The 17301-nt window shown below is 45.2% G+C and overlaps 1 protein-coding gene across 1 annotated transcript; it reads right to left on the reverse strand.

The window, feature by feature from the left end:
- Nucleotides 1-4044: 4044 nt before the first annotated feature.
- On the reverse strand, nt 4045-16334 carry LOC140422730 (targeting protein for Xklp2-like). Its single transcript, XM_072507683.1, has 8 exons — nt 16282-16334; nt 14217-14324; nt 12458-12572; nt 10948-11052; nt 9280-9413; nt 8176-8348; nt 5132-5291; nt 4045-4307 (listed from the first exon to the last, which is right to left on the reverse strand). The coding sequence occupies exons 2-8, from the start codon at nt 14317-14319 to the stop codon at nt 4300-4302; spliced, it is 798 nt and encodes a 265-aa protein (XP_072363784.1). The 5' UTR covers nt 14320-14324; nt 16282-16334; the 3' UTR covers nt 4045-4299.
- Nucleotides 16335-17301: the final 967 nt, after the last annotated feature.

The raw sequence follows: 17301 nt of genomic DNA on the forward strand, positions 1-17301 counted from the left end.
AATGGAGAGGGATAGGTGCGTGCAACAGGGCAAGGATTACAATTGGGGGAAGGGTAAATACGATGTTGTCAGACAAGAACTGAAGTGCATAAGTTGGGAACATAGGCTGTCAGGGAAGGACACAAGTGAAATGTGGAACTTGTTCAAGGAACAGGTACTACGTGTCCTTGACATGTATGTCCCTGTCAGGCAGGGAAGAGATGGTCGAGTGAGGGAACCATGGTTGACAAGAGAGGTTGAATGTCTTGTTAAGAGGAAAAAGGAGACTTATGTAAGGCTGAGGAAACAAGGTTCAGACAGGGCATTGGAGGGATACAAGATAGCCAGGAGGGAACTGAAGAAAGGGATTAGGAGAGCTAAGAGGGCATGAATAATCTTTGGCGGCTAGGATCAAGGAAAACCCCAAGGCCTTTTACACATATGTGAGAAATATGAGAATGACTAGAGCGAGGGTAAGTCCGATCAAGGACAGTAGCGGGAGATTGTGTATTGAGTCTGAAGAGATAGGATAGGTCTTGAACGAGTACTTTTCTTCTGTAGTTACAAATGAGAGGGGCGATATTGTTGGAGAGGACAGTGTGAAACAGACTGGTAGGCTCGAGGAAATACTTGTTAGGAAGGAATATGTGTTGGGCATTTTGAAAAACTTGAGGACAGACAAGTCCCCCGGGCCTGACGGGATATATCCAAGGATTCTATGGGAAGCAAGAGATGAAATTGCAGAGCCGTTGGCAATGATCTTTTCGTCCTCAATGTCAACAGGGGTGGTACCAGGGGATTGGAGAGTGGCGAATGTCGTGCCCCTGTTCAAAAAAGGGACTAGGGATCACCCTGGGAATTACAGGCCAGTTAGTCTTACTTCGGTGTTAGGCAAAGTAATGGAAAGGGTACTGAAGGATAGGATTTCTGAGCATCTGGAAAGACACTGCTTGATTAGGGATAGTCAGCACGGATTTGTGAGGGGTAGGTCTTGCCTTACAAATCTTATTGAATTCTTTGAGGAGGTGACCAAGCATGTGGATGAAGGTAAAGCAGTGGATGTAGTGTACATGGATTTTAGTAAAGCATTTGATAAGGTTCCCCATGGTAGGCTTCTGCAGAAAGTAAGGAGGCATGGGATAGTGGGAAATTTGGCCAGTTGGATAAGGAACTGGCTAACCGATAGAAGTCAGAGTGGTGGTGGATGGCAAATATTCAGCCTGGATCCCAGTTACCAGTGGCATACCGCAGGGATCAGTTCTGGGTCCTCTGCTGTTTGTGATTTTCATTAATGACTTGGATGAGGGAGTTGAAGGGTGGGTCAGTAAATTTGCAGACGATACGAAGATTGGTGGCATTGTGGATAGTAAGGAGGGCCGCTGTCGGCTGCAAAGAGACATAGATAGGGTGCAGAGCTGGGCTGAGAAGTGGCAGATGGAGTTTAACCCTGAAAAGTGTGAGGTTGTCCATTTTGGAAGGACAAATATAAATGCGGAATACAGGGTTAACGGTAGAGTTCTTGGCAATGTGGAGGAGCAGAGAGATGTTGGGGTCTATGTTCATACATCTTTGAAAGTTGCCACTCAAGTGGATAGAGCTGTGAAGAAGGCCTATGGTGTGCTCGCGTTCATTAACAGAGGGATTGAATTTAAGAGCCGTGAGATGATGATGCAGCTGTACAAAACTTTGGTAAGGCCACATTTGGAGTACTGTGTACAGTTCTGGTCACCTCATTTTAGGAAGGATGTGGAAGCTTTGGAAAAGGTGCAAAGAAGATTTACCAGGATGTTGCCTGGAATGGAGAGTAGGTCTTACGAGGAAAGGTTGAGGGTGCTAGGCCTTTTCTCATTAGAACGGAGAAGGATGAGGGGCGACTTGATAGAGGTTTATAAGATGATCAGGGGAATAGATAAGAGTAGACAGTCAGAGACTTTTTCCCCGGGTGGAACAAACCATTACAAGGGGACATAAATTTAAGGTGAAAGGTGGAAGATATAGGAGGGATATCAGAGGTAGGTTCTTTACCCAGAGAGTAGTGGGGGCATGGAATGCACTGCCTGTGGAAGTAGTTGAGTCGGAAACATTAGGGACCTGCAAGCAGCTATTGGATAGGTACATGGATTACGGTAAAATGATATAGTGTAGATTTATTTCTTCTTAAGGGCAGCACGGTTAGCATTGTGGATAGCACAATTGCTTCACAGCTCTAGGGTCCCAGGTTCGATTCCGGCTTGGGTCACTGTCTGTGCGGAGTCTGCACGTCCTCCCCGTGTCTGCGTGGGTTTCCTCCGGGTGCTCCGGTTTCCTCCCACAGTCCAAAAATGTGCGGGTTAGGTGAATTGGCCAATGATAAATTGCCCTTAATGTCCAAATTGCCCTTGGTGTTGGGTGGAGGTGTTGAGTTTGGGTAGGGTGCTCTTTCCAAGAGCCGGTGCAGACTCAAAGGGCCGAATGGCCTCCTTCTGCACTGTAAATTCAATGATAATCTATGATTCATCTAGGACAAAGGTTCGGCTCAACATCGTGGGCCGAAGGGCCTGTTCTGTGCTGTAGTTTCTATGTTCTATATGTTTATGTGCCTGCTGATGTGTCAACCAGACGATCGAGTGAATCCAATTTCACATTCCGCTCATGAATTCTCTTTTTACAGTGAGTTTCAAGCTCAGATTTGAATCTGATCTTTTTGGCAACAAGTTGCTCATCCACAGAAGAGAGAAAAACACAATTCTAAATAAAAAGATTCAGGAATTCGAAAGATGTCTGTTAGCATCTATGGAGGAAGTTCTCCTTCTGACCTGTTGCATTTTATCATCAGAACTGTGCTGAATCAGTGAACCAACTTGAAAAATTAACTTAAAATTGATAAGCTACTCGGTTTTGAGAACAAACCATCAAAACAAACCATGAAGACGTTTATTTTAATGACAACAAAAACGCAAATGCTCAGGTTTTGCTAGTTGCCTGCAAGGAAGTTCTGCAGAATTCTCCATTCGCTATGGTGCTTTTTTGTGGTTGTTGATCTGTCGAATGTGTGAATTGTCTACTGATGCACATCCAAGTGTAACTTGCCAATTGGCCGGTTCAAAGATAAAATCACCATTAAGAAAGTTCAGGGATCTGAGCAGCAGTGACCAGAGATTTCACAGCCAAGTAATTGATTTTGGATTGTAAATGTTCTGAAACGATTCTATACGTAAACCTGTGGTTGTGTGCATTCCTGATTAGAAAGAATGGCAGCTGATCTTGATAAGAATATTCCAGCTGTCCCCTTATTTTCTTCAATGGGCAACTACCTCATCCCAGGTACCATTTCCATATTTTACTTAGCCATGCATATGCATATTCCACTTTGTAAGAGACACAAATTGGTCTTGGACGCCAGGAGATGCCAAATTGGGCATGGACTCCAAGATGCCAACAATTGTTGACTTCAATGGAACAGGTGTAGAATCCAAATGAATTGGAAGATGGTGGCAAACAAACTGGACCGAAGGTGAAAATCCATTGCTGTGGAAGGTATGGCTGTGCTGGACTACCTATACCAATCACCAAGAGAAATCTAGTATGGTGGCATAGTGGTTATGCCAGGGATCCAGGTTAAATTCTGGCCTTCGGTGGGTGACTGGAGTTTGTGCTTTCTCCACCTGTCTGCATGGGTATTGTTCCAGAGTCCCAAGATATGCAGGTTAGGTGGATTGACCATGATCAACTACTCCTCAGTGTCTCGGGATATGTAGGTTGGGTCACAGATTGAGCAGGGGAGCAGTCCTAGCTGGGGTGCTGTTTCAGGCTGGTGCAAACTTGGAGCCTGATGGTCTCCTTAAATGATCTGTAATTGTGTTTGTGCCAGACCGAGATAAACACTTGCATTAAAATCCCTCCCTCTTCTCCTCCCCCTCCCCAACACCAAAAATAAAACACTAATACTCCCAGGATAAAAATGAATGGAGCAGAAAGACTTCATACCCACTTTACCCTGTAGCAGCTTAAATGGGTCCAGATGCAAGAGCACAAAACAAGTTATTTATGTCAAAAGAAATCTTTATTACATATACAAGTTAAAACAGACAAAGTACAAGGTTGTATACATTTTTACCACTTACTGTCCAGCTACCTTGAAGAGGTTTAGTGAAAAAGTCCTTTGTGGACTGGAATTAATAATTTAATTTACTTCAATAGCCAGGCTGCTAAATGAACTAGTAAAAAGTGAAAGTGTTTCACACTAGGGGACGTTTGACAAGAGTAACACACATTTATGACAAGGAAACGGAGGCCGAGATTGTTTTACTGCTGCAAGTTATACCATCCTGAACGTAACCATCACAGGTCTACGGAAAGAAGGAGAAAAAAGGGTCAATCCAAGTATCGACAGCAGAGCTCCCAATACCTTGGGGGGTTAAATTATGATTTGCATTGCTAACCGTCTCTTCCAGAAAATAATCAAAGTTTCACAACCTTTTCTTTGAATCATCAAAAGATAAATTGCATTAGCACCTGGGATATGGAGACCATTGGAAAGGCCAGCATGTTCTGCCCATGCCCAATTGCAGAGCGTCAGCCATGTTACGTGTCTGGAGTCATATGCCAAACCAATAATGACAACAATGTCCTTCCCCAAATTAGAAGTAGAGTATCTCCACATCATGGCTACCATCCAAATTAGAAGCACGCAGATTTGACAATTGGGTGCCAAGATGTTTCACAGCCAGCTGTGGTGGGGTTCAAACCCAGTCCATTAGCTGGAAAGGGATTGGGCCTCTGGATTACAGTCAGTAATATTGGGAGATCACATTCTTCCCATTGGGAGAAGTCTGACAGACAGGATACTAACTATTGAGGAACTAATTGTGCCCAGATTAGCTAAAGCAATGTTGAACACCTTGGACTTGTCCAATAGTCCAGGCAGAGTTAACAAGTGTCTTATTCTAATAAGAGCAATCGAGTGGAGAATGACAGGAATGTACAGGCTACTGTTGGATAACCTGACGGTTTGCCCAATGGTCAACTTGGCCTTCAATTGCAGTAATGGGAAAAGGAGGGAGACTGGTTGTGGAGCACCTGGTAATGGAGGAGGAATGAGAGGTCAGAGAATGGGAGGTTAGAGAATGGTGGGGGTGCAGGAGAAGGGATCAATGAGGGCAGAGTGTGGTACCTGGAGTCTCCCAGCCCCTGGCAGCTGCTCCACAAGTCCGATATTCAAACTTGTTGATGAACTCTGCCATCGAGATATATGGCTTAATATTCATATCCTTTTCTTTCACTTGCAACATGTTGAATGGCTTTGGCACTGTGCATCTTTGGAACACACGTGTCTGGAATGGCAGAATCATAGTATACAAATCAATTCAAACTGCATTCTAAATCGACCACAATATTCATTCAATCTATACCTCAAACAAGGCCACTGCCATGTTGCTCAGAAGTAAACTGGTTCACCAGATGCAGTGCTCTTTACAACGAAAAAAAGTGCCAGGTTTGTACCCCAGCAGTCAAGATGAAATCCAACATTAGCATCACACTTCCTAGATCCTAGTCATCACCTTATTATGTCCTGGACTGCATGGACCTCCACACTACCAGAAAATTCTGGAATTTGTATATAGTATTTTATTCCTTCATGAATTGGGCAATTGTTCCACATTGCTTTGTGCCCTGGACAGAGGACAGTTAACCTGGGCTCTGGATCACTGATCCATTACCATCACCAAAGTGCAACTGGCTGCTGTTCTAGCAGTGATGATTCAAATCCACATCACCTTGGGGGGGGGGGGGGGGGGGGGGGGGGGGGCGGAATTATAACCCTGCAACCATAGACATCGGCACAGTCAATCTCCCAGTGAATAAAGCCCCTGTATCATTGAAAGTCTAGTCCTCAAATGATGTGGCCCACCACTTATTCACAATCCTACTTCAAAGGAAAACAGTATACAGTGGAAACTTTCCAAATTTACATTTTAGGTGAGGCAGTGTCATCAGTGGACTAATAATCTGACCCCAGGGTAATGTCTGGAGAATCTGGGTTCAAATTCAAGATTTAAATATCTGGAATTTTTAGAAGTCTAATGATGTCCATTGTTGATTCCTCTTTAGGAAAGGAAATGTCATCCTGTCCTCATCTACATGCAACTCCAGACCTACAGCAATGTGGTTGACTCAGCCAGCGAGGCCCACGTCTCATGAACGAGCATAGAAAGAAACATTCTCTCCCACTCCCCGAAACACAAACACCCCAAATTTGCCTGGTGTCTACCAGTGCCTTAGGCTGTAATGGACAGTCTTCAACCATTATCAGTGATATCGATATTAGAATCAGCAGAAAATAAAGGACTTGCCAGTTATTGAAATGGTGGGAAAGGTGATCTCTGTGCCCATTCATAGATTATAGAATTTGCAGTGCAGGCGGCCATTCGGCCCATCGAGTCTGCACCAGCTCTTGGAAAAGCACCCTACCCTATCCCCATAACACAGTAACATGTGCTGCCCCCAAAATTGCAAAATGAAAATAGGCCACTGCACTGTTGAATGGCAGGGAGCTTAAAGCTGCTGCATGGCAACTAAGATTTTGGGCAGGAAACAGAGAACCCACACAGATCATCATTTACCGTGCAGAAGGAGGCCATTCGGCCCATCGAGTCTGCACCGGCTCTTGGAAAGAGCACCCTATCCAAGGTCAACCCCTCCACCCTAGCCCCACATCCCAGTAACCCCACCCAACACCAGGGGCAATTTTGGACACAAAGGGCAATTTATCATGGCCAATCCACCTAACCTGCACATCTTTGGACTGTGGGAGGAAACCGGAGCACCTGGAGGAAACCCACGCACACACGGGGAGGATGTGCAGCCTCCACACAGACAGTGACGCAAGCCGGAATTGAACCTGGGACCCTGGAGTGGTGACGCAATTGTGCTATCCACAATGCTATCATGCTGTCCATATTTTGTTCATTTACAGGATGTGGGCATCACTGGCTGGGCCACAATTGGTCGAAGATGGCGAATTGCCCATTTTCACAAATGCAGTTATTTTGTAGAGGAAAATACGTAAAGGAGCAAGAGGGGAGGCAGCTACTGCACTTGGCCCGTTATGTTGCTGGTGTCCACCCAAGAGCTTCCTGGAGGCCTCACTGGCTGGAATGATAGAGCATGGGCCTCATTAATTGGAATGATTTGGGCGCAATATTTCCATGTTTGTCAATGACACCAAGGAACAAATGTGCCCAAGGAGAATACCTTTTTCACCCAGTTTCCCAGGTTTCAGTAAAAGTTTTATATTTAAGAGGTTTAAGCATTTCCCTGGTGAGTCTACAGTTAGAATGGTTCAGAGTATGGACTATATACACAGTGCAAGAGTGCTGTGTGGATGACTGTCAGAATTAAGTGGAGGGGTAGACGATTACGGTTCTCACTGGCCGAATGCTAGGCCACAAGGTGGACAATGCCAGTCACATCCAAGAATGCATTTCATTGCCCTGGTCAGGTGTGGAAGTGAAGTTGAGGATTAGTTGCCCACTTAAAATACATTAGTTGCTATTGAAGAAAAGACACTGTAAAGCATGGGGATTGCCGGACTATATTTTAAACTCTGAACAAAAAAATTAATGTAAACAAAATACTGCTTAGAAACAGTTTTAGCAAGGGCACCAGGCACCAAGAGCATTCCCAAGGTTTGTTTGACATAACCAAGCCAGCCAATGTTCACTTATTGTTGTGTATTTCAGACTATGAATATAATGGTTTTCAACTGCGTAATTTCAGAGTACTGTGGAATGGCTATTTAGCCTACTGCAGTCTCTCCACGATTAGTGTTAAATAAAATTCCTGAAACGAAGCTCGAAGCCTCGGTCTCTATTATTTCCATGACATCGGGTATGCCCTTCCAAGTAAATAAATAAGTTTGTCTCCATTACCCTATCACCCAATAAGAATAGTACCCAAACACAATGGACGAACTGTCTCCTAATCACCCTTTTTAACCCAAGAGTTGCAAGGATAGGATTAATTTTTGCATGTATGGTGAGAGGAGGAGATGGCCAAGTGGGACAAGGACCCAATTCTAATCTGCCACAAGGGAGATGTGAGTAATAAGATGGGAGTAATAAGATGGCCACAAACCTGTCAGAAAGACTTGGGCAGTCCAAGTGACTTCAGCTCATGACGGAATCATTCAAGTTAATCAAACCTTTGTTCACTCACCAAAGGTGGGTACTTGCGGAGCTCCTGGATGAAGTTAAACTCTTTATACTCCGTATCGGACCTGGATTCTCTGTGAGCAGCAGCTGACTGAGTTGTGTGGAGTTGCATGTTGACAGGAAAGGTAAGCAAATTGGAATTCCTCCTCGTGTGCTGACCTGAAGAGAGATCAAAAACTGGGGAAGAGGGTTCCACAAATGAAACTTGCCTCTAGCACAAAATGGAGGATAGTAATGGTTCACAAAACAAACACGAACTTTAAGTTAAGAAACAGCAAGAAAGTTAACAAGGCATTGTCCTTCTCCCATAACAGAACAAAGTTCATTTTTCTAGGTAAAGATAAATTCTGCCATTGACTCTGGTGCTGAGCTCACGCCTTCCCTGCTCATTCCCATTACATTGCATTAACTGACTTGGTTCAGATCATATTGGTACAGAGAGAACACCTTGCATTATTAGAGGATAAGTTAACCAGTGTCATGTGATACAATGGCCACTAATATATGAAGAGCACATAGAAGTGTTATTGGTGAGATCACCAATATGATGTGCAAACAGTTTGATTGGTACAATCATGCCCACTGATTCAGTACAGTGCCAACTATAGCAAACACTGGCATCTTACACCCCCCCCCCCCATCACATACTAAGTATTTGCTCTTTCCCAATTGAAGGGAGAGTTGTACAGCACAGTAGCAATCAAAGCAAGCATCTTTGATTTGAACTAATGTTCTTACAACTCTACATCGCAATTCTGAATGGGAGCCTTAGATCTAATCGGGATGGATCCTCTGGTCTCCCCCCCACCCCCCACCATCCAGAACACTTGCACAAGGATTGAATATCTGACTCAATTTGTAGATTAGTGCAAAACAAACCTCTACCCAAATTAATAGTTACAATCTAGATAAGAACCTGTATCTTCAAAAAAAAGGCCACAATTCCTCCTCATCACCCCTTTCCCCAGCACCACTCAACCCCCTTCCCAAAACCCCAGTAGTTCAGACACTGCAAGATTGGAGTGCATCCGAAGTAGCTAATCTTGCAGGCCAGCTGGATTGACTATTCCATCCAAATGGAAGAGTTTGATAGCCAACACCAGTATACCTGTTCCAGCAATGGCCCTGTGCATGATTTCCTGATTGCGTTTGATGTGCTCTGCTGTCGCCTTCTGCAATCGAGAGATGGTCTCCATTTCCAATTCCTCGGTGCTCATTGGCTGATGGGATCTCTGGCGCCGCCTGTGGTAAGAGATACAAGCAGAGGTGGCAGTAAAATCTCATGGACTAGGCTGGACTAACCCAAGCTGGTCCACCAGAACCATAGCACAGGGGCCACTCAGTCGTGTCACGTGCTTGATGGCTGACGCAGACATGGGCTAAAGGACCTCTTTCCATGCTGTAGGTTCTTAACAGGAGAACCCCATCCTGTATTGCCTTCTGCACAAAAACACTATCCTGCCTCTTACGTCTATGCTGCCTTTGGTCTTTATGCAGCACTGCATGGTCTTATGGCACTGTCACTGCATGCAAGGAAGGTTGGAAATGTACCAGTATATCTAGTCCCATGTGCACTTTTCATACATCTTCATTTTAACAAACAGGTCAACATTTATCACCTATTCCTAGTTAGGCATGAACCGCCAAGATGTTGGGCCACCCCCGTGCTGTGGGGAAGGAATTCCAGGATTTTGACCAGTGACAGTGACGTATGTGACTGGAGGGGAACATCCAGATGGTGTTGCCAGATATCTCCTGACCTTGGCCTTTCAATTGGCAGGTTGAGTTTGGAAGGAGCCTTGGCGAGTTCCTGCATTGCATCTTCAGATGGTATGCACTGGTATCACTGTGCATCTGTGGAAGGGGTGGCAATCAAGCAGGGCTGCTCGGTCCTCAATAGTGTTGATTTTGTGTTCGAGTCACATCCATCCAGACTAGTGCAGAGTATTTTAAAATCACACTATGCCTTCGATGTTGGACAGGCTTCCAGGAGTCAGGAGGAGTTACTCAGTGCAGGGTTCCTGTCCTCGGACTTCCTTTTTTCGCCAGTATTTTTATACTAGTCAGTTCATTTTTTTGGCAACCCCAGAATGTTCATACCTCAGCAGGGCCTGGCACAACGCGGTGTTGTATGACAATCCTGCGTGCAACACCCTCCACCAAGTCCCAAAGTGTGTGGGTGGGGAGTGTAAAGGGTGTTGGAAAAGAACTCCTCCATAGAGGGACCTCAGCCGTCGGAAGACTAAGGCGCGCGCCAGTATTCAGCACAATCTGTGGAGATAGGGTGAAATGGAGGGACAAGCTGTAACCCATTTAGGGAAGGCAGTTACTGTAGGATTATAAATGCAATGGGGCCTCACGATGGTGCAGTGGTTAGCACTGCTGCCTCAGGGCGCCGAGTTTGGATCACGAATCATGGACAAGCTTCGTGTTGCGTGGGTCTCGCTACCCAAAGATGTGCAGGGTAGGCGAATTGGCCACGCTAAATTGCCCCTTATTTGGAAAACAAATTTGGGTACTGGAAATTTTAAAAAATCAACAAGGGCCTGAAAATTCTGAGACATGACTTCATATCCATTAATCCTCGTTTTCTTGGGGGGTGTTCTTCTTAACGTCTTTGGGAAGTCTGTTATTAATTAGTGTTATGGGGAAGGAAGCATTGAATTTTATCCGACAAGCCATGCGGTTAAAATACAGCCCTTGATTGCCGGAATAAGCATGCTCGAAATCAAATTGGATCGGACACTGAAGAGGCTGGGTTCTGAAAAGACCTTACCTGAGCACCATGGGGGTTCTTGGTACAGTCAGATTGGCTCTCCCCATGTCCTGGGGCACCGTGTTCTCATCTCCAGCCCTTGGAATATGTTCTGCGTTTACTCTACTGGAATATGAAAATGTAGATTATGAGAAAATCTGCCTGGAGAGCATAAAAAGTTACTGCAGCTGTTGAATATGAAACCCAAATGGAAAACTCCAAAATTCTCTTCGGATCTGACAGCATCTGTGGAGACAAGGAGACAGTGAACCTGGAGCCCAAATGCGACAAAAACACTTCATGCTGTCCTGAGTGTAGTATCCTTATACATGTCGTCATCAACTACAGGGACCGCACCCTTCGGAGACGACATTTTCTAGTAACTGGCCGATAACAACAGAGTCAATTATAATTCCTGGAAATCATCAAGCCAAAATCAGTATATTTTACTCCTGTACTAGAAAGAGCAACACCAGTACAAGATTTATAATGTTCAGATAATTATTGCACTGCTGCTCCCTGGATAAGTGCATTGAACAGCCACCTTTAACCTATCTGAACCCAACGTCATTTCAGTAACAGATCGAAAATGTTCAACGACAAGATGGTCATTTAAATCGGAGTCAATTGGCTTTACTGACTGAAGCATCCTTTTTCATATCTCTCCATTCTAATTCACATAACATCCTTCACAACACAAGGTTACAGATGCTTATTCGGAATTAGGAAAGACACGCCCACAAAGGTCCACGGTGGCTCCTCAAGAATCAGTTCAAGCTCTTCCTATTGGTCCTCCATGGTTAGCATTATCTGCTTGAAGCAGAGCCCCTTCTTCATCGCCACGAGCATTCACTTCTGAAGCATCGCCAACACTTTCACCCTTCCAGAAAGTGATGTCCATAAATAAAGAGCGACTGGCATTAATTACACTTCTCTCAAACTCTTTCTGTGGGGGGGGGGGGGGGGGGCAGTTTGAATGGGTGGAGTAGTTAACAGTCAACCACATTCCTGTGGGTCTGCAGTTACATGTAGGCCAAACCAGGTAAGGACAGCAGATTTCCTTCCCGAAGGCCGTTAGTGAACCAGATGGGTTTTCATTACAGCATTCCATGAGTATTAGATATCCAACCCGATGCCTGCCATGACTACCACATCTATAGCTGCTCATTTTCCAGTCCTGAGCAAACAGGGTAGCAAACATCCACCAAGCACATCGAATCGATTTAGTTTAAACCTCGGTCAACCTTGGTCCCAGTTCTATTCTTCGCAAGTGCAATTCACCGGAAACAGATTCGCCCGGACGGTGCTAAAGCTTTTGAAAACTGATTCCAGTCCAGCGGTGGCCATTCCCAGTCTTCCATGACGCCACTTGACTATTGGAAATATTCTCGACGTCATTCACTCCTCAAAACCCCAACACCAACTCCAGCATTTCAAAAGACCGATATCAATACTCTATCTGAAAAGATCAGGGGCAAGAGGGTTGAACGGGTGACAAATAGAAAGGAGCTATCCCTGAACGTTTACTTACAACGGGTGCTGCTGGGCAGGACTGTCAGTATGGTCTGTCCAGGCCACTTGATGAATTGTGGGACTGTCCAGGCCAGTTGGCGAATTGTGGGTTTCAGCACTCGCATGTCCGCTCTCTGCAGGGACAAAGAAAAAGGACAGATTGTTTTTTTAGGAGTGGGCTGAAACCGTTAAATAATCACTGATGGAAACCATGGTCGTGTGACTGCATCAAGGCGCTGAAGATATGGTCCAAATACTGGACTTGTTTTTCTTGCAGGCTCATGTTAGTGTTTTAAAACAATTTCTCTTTCCTCTTTCCCTCTTCCCCCCCCTCCAAAAAAACGTCACTGCTGACGCCCAAGATCAATGTATCAATGTTTTGTGCAAATGTGATGTAAATAACAATTGTCAGCGGAGGAACCTGAATCAAGGAAAAGCAGAAATGAGTTTCCAGAGTCTGTGCAGAATTTAGCTGGAATTCCCTTCCTTCGATGAGGGAACGGAGTGAAATCTATTTATTGAATCGGTGTTGTCATGTTTTATGAAATCAATTTTATTTGCTTCACAAAGTGTGATGAATGTAGGCGTTTCAGATACATTACTTATTTGATGCAGTACAGGTTAAACATACGAGTTAGTAGTTGCATTTGGGTCTCTACAGTAGTTCAAAAAAGATGTCTGTCGACAGCTGGCTTTCCAAGCATCTCAATGGTCTGATCAGGTGAACGGAAACAAGCAGAGATATTACAGCCAAGTGTCTGCATGGTTCTGACAGGAGTCAGATCTTGTCTTGAAAGTCTGACAATCTGCAGCAGATATCCCTGGGTGCTAGCTGTTTTAACAGTGGCTTGAGCAGAGATTTTTCTTTTCTTTGAGTGGGAATAAAGGGATCAGTTAAGGGTTACAGAATTCACTATTGATTAGCAGAAGTTTGTTTTGCCGTATCTTTACTTTTTCGTGAAGTCATTCCTGGAACAAGGTATGCTGTCCAGTATCCCAGCCACTATTGGGGTCTTGTCTAGGACTGTAATAACTCTGTAGCGTGAGAATCTCCTGTCTAGGACTGTAATAACTCTGTAGCGTGTGAATCTCCAAGTTTGGGATAGATATTTATCCACAAAATTTTCTTGGGAGGAAATATCTCATTGCAGCCACTCCAGCTCCAATTCAGAAACACCAAGGCACTTCAAAAAAATGCGACATTTCCACTTCGTGAACCCAATGGCTGGCAACATCAGTCAATTAGTATAGATGGCAACTGGGCAAGTCGAATGTGGTAAAGGCTCGATCACAAAGCCAACATGTTTATTTCAATTATAAGTTTCGACAAATCAATAATGAAATGTGCATGTGTAGAAGAGTCACGGATAAGCATTATACCATGGTTTACTGACGAAAGACTTAGGTTGTGAATCATGAACTATGGGGTGAAGATGGTTTACAGCACAAGAGGCTTGGGCCATCGTATGCCAATTTAATTATGTTGAAACACTTCCAGAGACGTCCATTACACAACCCTGGAGGTTTGGCTCAAAGGTCAACAAATAAACAGTAATCAAGAGCTGACGATTAGCCTCAATTGATTCCCAAGAAGCCATCGAATCTGCAAAGAGCAACTGTCCATGACCCAATAGGCAAGATAGTAATTCACTTTCCACTCAGATGTTACAGATTATCACTAGAAAGGAGAGAACAACATTTTAACACAAGGGAACCAAAACGACCATTGACACTCCAATACCGAGCTCCCAGTGGCAGAGTACAGAAACAGTTCATACCAGATATATTGATTATTTCAATGTGAGTCATTGGGATGACCACCGCCTTTGGCACTCCTCGTTTCCCAGGGAAAGATGGTAAAGTCACTCTGATGGTTCCCATTGAATCTGTATTAAAACCAAAATCCACCGAGTTAAAATGTTCTCACCTATTGGGTAGAGAGAGCACAAGTGTAAAAATTAAACCAAAGAGTGAATTCCCACCTATCTGGAAGTTATTCATAAAGTTTAAAGGGAATAACAGAGATAGAGTCATGTGAACATCACAGGTCATGCAAAAGTGAATTAAACCACTTGAACAGCCCATAAATACAAGATAGTGTTTTAAAATAAAAGTTTGGAGGTATTCTTTGGCAATTTAACAGCAGCAAAATCAGTATACAGAAGAAAATATACATGCGCAAATTCCACCACCACCCTCTCCCACAGGTCTTGCCATTACTCACCCCACTAACCTACGTTAACCTATCCCCCCTCCCTTTCTGCTGACGATTAGTTCTCTGCAAGCGAGTCAACAAATGGTTGCCACCTCCAGACAAACCCGAGGAGACACCTCTCATGGCAAACTCCAGGCATAGGAAGCCTGCCATGTCTGAAAGCCAGGTCTCCGATTTCAGGGGCTTGGAGTCCGTCCACACCAGCAATATACACTTCCAGGGTACCAGGGAAGGAAGGCCAGAACATCCACCTCTCCCCTCCTGGATTCCCAGATCCTGCGATACCACAAAAATCACCACCTCCAGACTCATTGCCACCCACCATATTTAATACCATGGACACGGTATCAGCAAACCCCTGCCAAAACCCTCAGTTTTGGACATCCCAAAACATATGGACATGGTTCACTGTTCCCCCCCACACAGGTATCCTCCACCCCACCCCAAAGAACCTTCTCATCTTCAAAGAACAAATCCCCCATCCTCTCAATCCCCACCCACCAAATTCAGATCCACCCCCCCCCCCCATCCATTCTCCCCAGGGTAAACTAATGGTTGTCACAGATTGGGGATCACTCTGCTCCCACAGTTCTCCTCTACTACCCCCAAACTCAGGGCCACCGCCACCACTGGACTAGAGTACCACACTGGCATAAACCGCAGGGGCACCATCACCAGTGCCCCTAAACTTGTGCCCTTACACAAAGCCACCTCCATACACAAGCTCACTCCCCACCAACCACCTCCTAACATGGCTGTTAGTCACTTTCTGAAATTCAGCAGCACCAGCCCACCATCTCCCCAATTTCATTCAAGCATTGCCCTTCACCCACATGGACTTGCCCCCCCCCCCCAACACAAAGCCCACAATAATCTTATTGGTCCACTTAAAAAAGGACCACAGGAAGAAGATGGGGAGGACCTGAAAAACGAAAAGGAACCTCAGGAGGACCATAATTTTTACCGACTGCACCCTACCCGCCAGAGACAACAGGAGCACATCCCATCTCCAGAAATCCTCCTTCATCTGGTCCACCAACTGGGCCAGGTTCAATTTGTGTAGCCTGTCCCAGTCCTGAATACCCAAGTATCTAAAACTGTCCCCCACCACTCTAAACAGCAGTTCCCCCAGTCACCTCTCCTGAACCACAAACACTCTTCCCCATATTAAGCTTGTACTCCCAAAAACAGCCAAATTCCCATAATTTCCCCCCTTCAACCACATACAGCAAGACTGTGCCCCCCCCCCTCCCTCCCCTCCCTCCTCCCCTCCCCCTCCCAGACCAACCCCTTCCAGCCCCTCCGAGCAATTGCCAACGGCTTTATCGCCAGCACAAACAGCAGAGGAGAGGAGACATCCCCGTCTCACCCCCCGGTGCCCTCCGAAATATTCCAAAGTCGTCCTATTTGTCCGTACTACCGGAGCCCAGTACAGCCACCTAACCCAGTCAACAAAGCCCCTTCGAACCCCAAACCGCTCCAGCAGCTCCCATAAGTAATCCCACTCGATCCGGTCATACAAGATCTAAACAGCAGCGTCAACGCACCAAGAGAACCTGCTCAGTTTCGAAACAAAAAGCAATCCTAAACAAAAACAGATACACATAAATAAATAATCTCCTACTCACTGAAATTGTTGTATGCCTCCTTTAGCAGCGCTACAAACACTATTAGCAGCAGCCACACTGCACAACCCCAACTAATATACTGAGTACCTTTTCACTGCACACACAGCCCTCATTCACACTGAGATATCAATGGTCCATTGACCAATCAAATCCCAACTTTAATCAGATTCACATCTGTCTGCCCTGATCGTCAGTGACCTCACTGCGTTTCCCGCCAATTGGCTGTGGACTCTGGTTGAGGTGATTGAGAACAAGGAGCGCGCTGCTGATTGAAACTTTCTGGGCACCACCAATGGAAGATGGTCCAATGAAATCGAGAACACAGGCCAGAATGAGCAGGAGGACAATCCGAAACATAGTGTTGTGCTTTGACAAAGAGTCATCCAGACTCGAGATGTTCGCTTCCTTTTCTCTCCACAGATGCTGTCTCACCTACTGAGATTGTCCAGTATTTTCTGTTTTTGTTTTAGATTCCAGCATCCGTAGTAATTTGCTTTTATATTTACATTATGCATCTGTCACTGGGAGAGAACAGGAATCGGTTAGTTTCAGAATCTCAGTGACATCAATAACACGGATATCGGGAGTTTTCATTGCACACTGTTGTGTAACTGTTCTGCCCCATATTATCTTCCCCATGAAGTGACCAATCTCCCGGGATTTCATTCAGGGTGCATAGGGGAGTATTAGCGGTGCTGGGGAATGGTACATTTCAGGGGAGGGGCTGGGGCAGTGGGTGCATTTAGTCCATTGGCAAGCAATTGGTTCGATAGCGGGCAATGACCACTTCACAGAGACATTATGAAGGTAAACTGCCGTAGAATGCTGTGTTAGTATGGTCGAGTGGTCTGAGGCACTGGATTTAGGCTCCCGTCTATATGGAGGCATGGGTTCAAATCCCACTACTGCTAAAGTTTTATTTGTGTGGTCAATAAGTTATTTGAATGGGTTCCAGACATCTGACGAAATCAGTGCTCTATTAGAGCCAGTTTAGGTCAGTTGGCTAGAGAGCTGGTTCGC

The sequence above is a fragment of the Scyliorhinus torazame genome, chromosome 5 (genome assembly GCF_047496885.1).
Source record: "Scyliorhinus torazame isolate Kashiwa2021f chromosome 5, sScyTor2.1, whole genome shotgun sequence".
NCBI lineage: Eukaryota > Metazoa > Chordata > Chondrichthyes > Carcharhiniformes > Scyliorhinidae > Scyliorhinus > Scyliorhinus torazame.

Excerpts from the sequence above, each read along its gene's own strand:
- LOC140422730 (XM_072507683.1), bottom strand. The coding sequence starts at position 14,319 with ATGGGAACCATCAGAGTGACTTTACCATCTTTCCCTGGGAAACGAGGA. Across the intron at positions 9,414-10,947 it reads AGAACCCCCATGGTGCTCAG|GCGGCGCCAGAGATCCCATC; the intron begins GTAAGGTCTTTT and ends CTCTTACCACAG. Across the intron at positions 5,292-8,175 it reads TCCGCAAGTACCCACCTTTG|ACACGTGTGTTCCAAAGATG; the intron begins GTGAGTGAACAA and ends CTGCCATTCCAG.